At 41.3% G+C, this 2,578-nt stretch overlaps 1 protein-coding gene across 1 annotated transcript in view; it reads left to right on the top strand.

Moving 5' to 3' along the window:
* The window catches only part of LOC106012609 (uncharacterized protein C5orf49 homolog), a gene marked incomplete in the record, with an annotated part of 7,146 nt that extends 4,844 nt beyond the window's left edge, over nucleotides 1–2,302 (top strand). Inside the window, 1 exon segment of the mRNA XM_013086060.2 lies at nucleotides 1,514–2,302. Coding sequence (XP_012941514.1) covers nucleotides 1,514–1,705 — 192 coding nt within the window.
* Nucleotides 2,303–2,578: the final 276 nt, after the last annotated feature.

The following is a 2,578-nucleotide window of genomic DNA, read 5'->3' as shown; positions in this document are numbered from 1 at the left end:
AGGGTTTAGATTACTCTCTTTGCTTGGTACTACGGAGTGCTCTTTGGGGGATCAGTTGTTTCGGCCGGAGGCCAACCGATCGTCCGACTTGTCGCCTGGAAACACAAGCACTTTGTTTTTTGAGGCGACGAGTCCTGCGATCGGTTTGTGCCACGATAGCCGCTTGGCGCCCTCAATCTGGCTAGCAAATAGAACCAAACTGAACCGATCAAAACTGAACCGATCAAAACTGAACCGATCAAAACTGAACCGATCAAAACCGAACCGATCAAAACTGAACCGATCAAAACTGAACCGATACAAACCGAACCGATCAAAACTGAACCGATCAATACTGAACCGATCAAAACCGAACCGATCAAAACTGAACCGATCAAAACTGAACCGATACAAACCGAACCGATCAAAACTGAACCGATCAATACTGAACCGATCAAAACCGAACCGATCAAAACTGAACCGATCAAAACTGAACCGATCCAAACCGAACTGAACCGATCGTGCCAATGGACTAAAAATATGGTATGGGTTTAATACCTCTATCAACACTATTAGGTTATTTAAGGGGCGGGACCTCCGAGTTGAACGTCCATCTCCGAAAGGACCGAACCGAGTGGGAAATTCGTGCGAAGTGTCTTTCCCAAGGACACAAAGTCGGACGGAGCTGAGGCTCAAACCCCCTAACCCGCAATCTCACGATTACGAGTCCGGTAGCCTAACCACTAGACTACTGACGCAACTCAATGGGCTCAGGGTATAAGAGTTTTACGGCGCTTACGACTGCATAAGGTCATAATAATGAGCACGTGTTTACTTTTACCATCTTCTGTGTTTTGGAACTGTGTGGTTGGTTGGCGGGTGTTCTGGTGTGGTTTGCTTGCTCCTTCTTTCTACTCAAACATTGTATCGTCCTTATCTGTCTTCCTGTTTCTTTTCTTCCTAGGTTAAAGATGGCCTGAACAGCTTGGCGACAAATAACACAAATCCTGGAAAAAACCAGTTGATCGGGAAGACAGACAAGAGGAAGGAATTGAGTACCATGATCGTCATTGACTGCTCCAGACCTGTCACCTGGAGAAGAAGAAGAAGAAGAAGAAGAAGAAGAAGAAGAAGAAGAAGAAGAAGAAGAGGAAGAAGAAGTAGAAGAAGAAGAATATAAATGATAATAATAACAATAATAACAACAGATGGTCATCTGTCAGTATCTGACAATGATCAATACATCTGCAAAGGAGAACATCTCCAACAAAATAAAGGAGTGTGAAGAATTAAAAGTTTCGATTACTGGTGGCTTCTGTTGTGGCCGATGAGACCAATTGTGGCAGTAAAAAAGTCTGTCATATTTTAAACATTAACATTTGAAGGCTTTACTTCCAGCAGCAAGGCTCTCCCTTGTCGAAAGATATATTGAAGTCCTTTAGAGACATAGAATAGAATAGAACAGAAAAAATAGAATAGAATAAAATATGCCAAAATCTATTTCATATTATTTTTAAATCGTCATCCACGACAGGAAAAGTTCCGTGTGGTTCCCGTGTTGGCAAACTCCATCTACGGGCACCGACCTTACAGCCTGGACTATCTCAGCGGGCAACATTCACGCTACAGTCAGCTCAAGAGAGAAGTCTACAGCAGGAACAACATCAAGTGTCTCTCTCTACCCCCTGACAGACCAGCTCAGCCTCAGCCCAGTGGCCTCTGGTGACCTTAGAGTTACAGCCCAGTTTGCCCTCAGCAGAATCAGTAGCGCACTCTGTGGTCATCAATGTCAGTGCATGTCGATCTCTAAAGCATGTATTGTAATTACTATTACACTATTATTATCAACGTGCTCATTATGTGTTTTAATTTTTAAAAATATGTGTAGAAATCGAACCTTTACTGAAAATTAAAGGATCTCGGACATTTCACTCTGAAAGAAATACTTGATTACAGTTTTAACAAAAATCATTACATTGAGGCTAACGTGTTACACTAATAAATGTGTGCAATACAGGTCACTATTATGCGTACCTGTTTTTCATTGCGTCAATTTGATAAAAATGGTCACGGGACCAAAAAAAACAAACAAAAAAACCCACCAAACAGCCCAAAAAAAAAACAACACTACTCCGCCTGTGTACACAGCCAATAAAATTTAATAGTGAATTGTGGTATAATCCAAGTTTATTCTGGACCACAAACGTCCGTAAAATTCCTCCTCTATTTAATCTGCTTGCCTCAAATAAACATAGAACTAATCAAAGCTGAATGATCCAAACAAATAACAATCAGATTAATTAAAAACAACAAGGACTGGCTGGGGGGGCGACTGTAAACGACCGAGTGATATTGGGAGCCAGCTGAACAGGAGACCATAATATGTGAGGCCTCCTGGTGAAAATCAGGCGCTCGTCAAAATAATGAAATCAAAGAAGCGGGCATTTTTTCGCTTCCCTGGTAATTTTTTACAATTTCTTGTGTTATAAACACCTTTCCTATCCTTTAAAAACACATTTCAATGTGAATTTTACTGAGAAACGTTGATCAAAGGCACAAAAACGTAAATTTGCAGCTTCCAAGGGTACTACAGCATTGT

Source organism: Aplysia californica, unplaced genomic scaffold (assembly GCF_000002075.1).
Source record: "Aplysia californica isolate F4 #8 unplaced genomic scaffold, AplCal3.0 scaffold00017, whole genome shotgun sequence".
In the NCBI taxonomy this organism is placed as follows: Eukaryota; Metazoa; Mollusca; class Gastropoda; order Aplysiida; family Aplysiidae; genus Aplysia; species Aplysia californica.
Note: the sequence above shows the minus strand (reverse complement) of the source record. Positions and strands in the feature narration are given on the sequence as shown.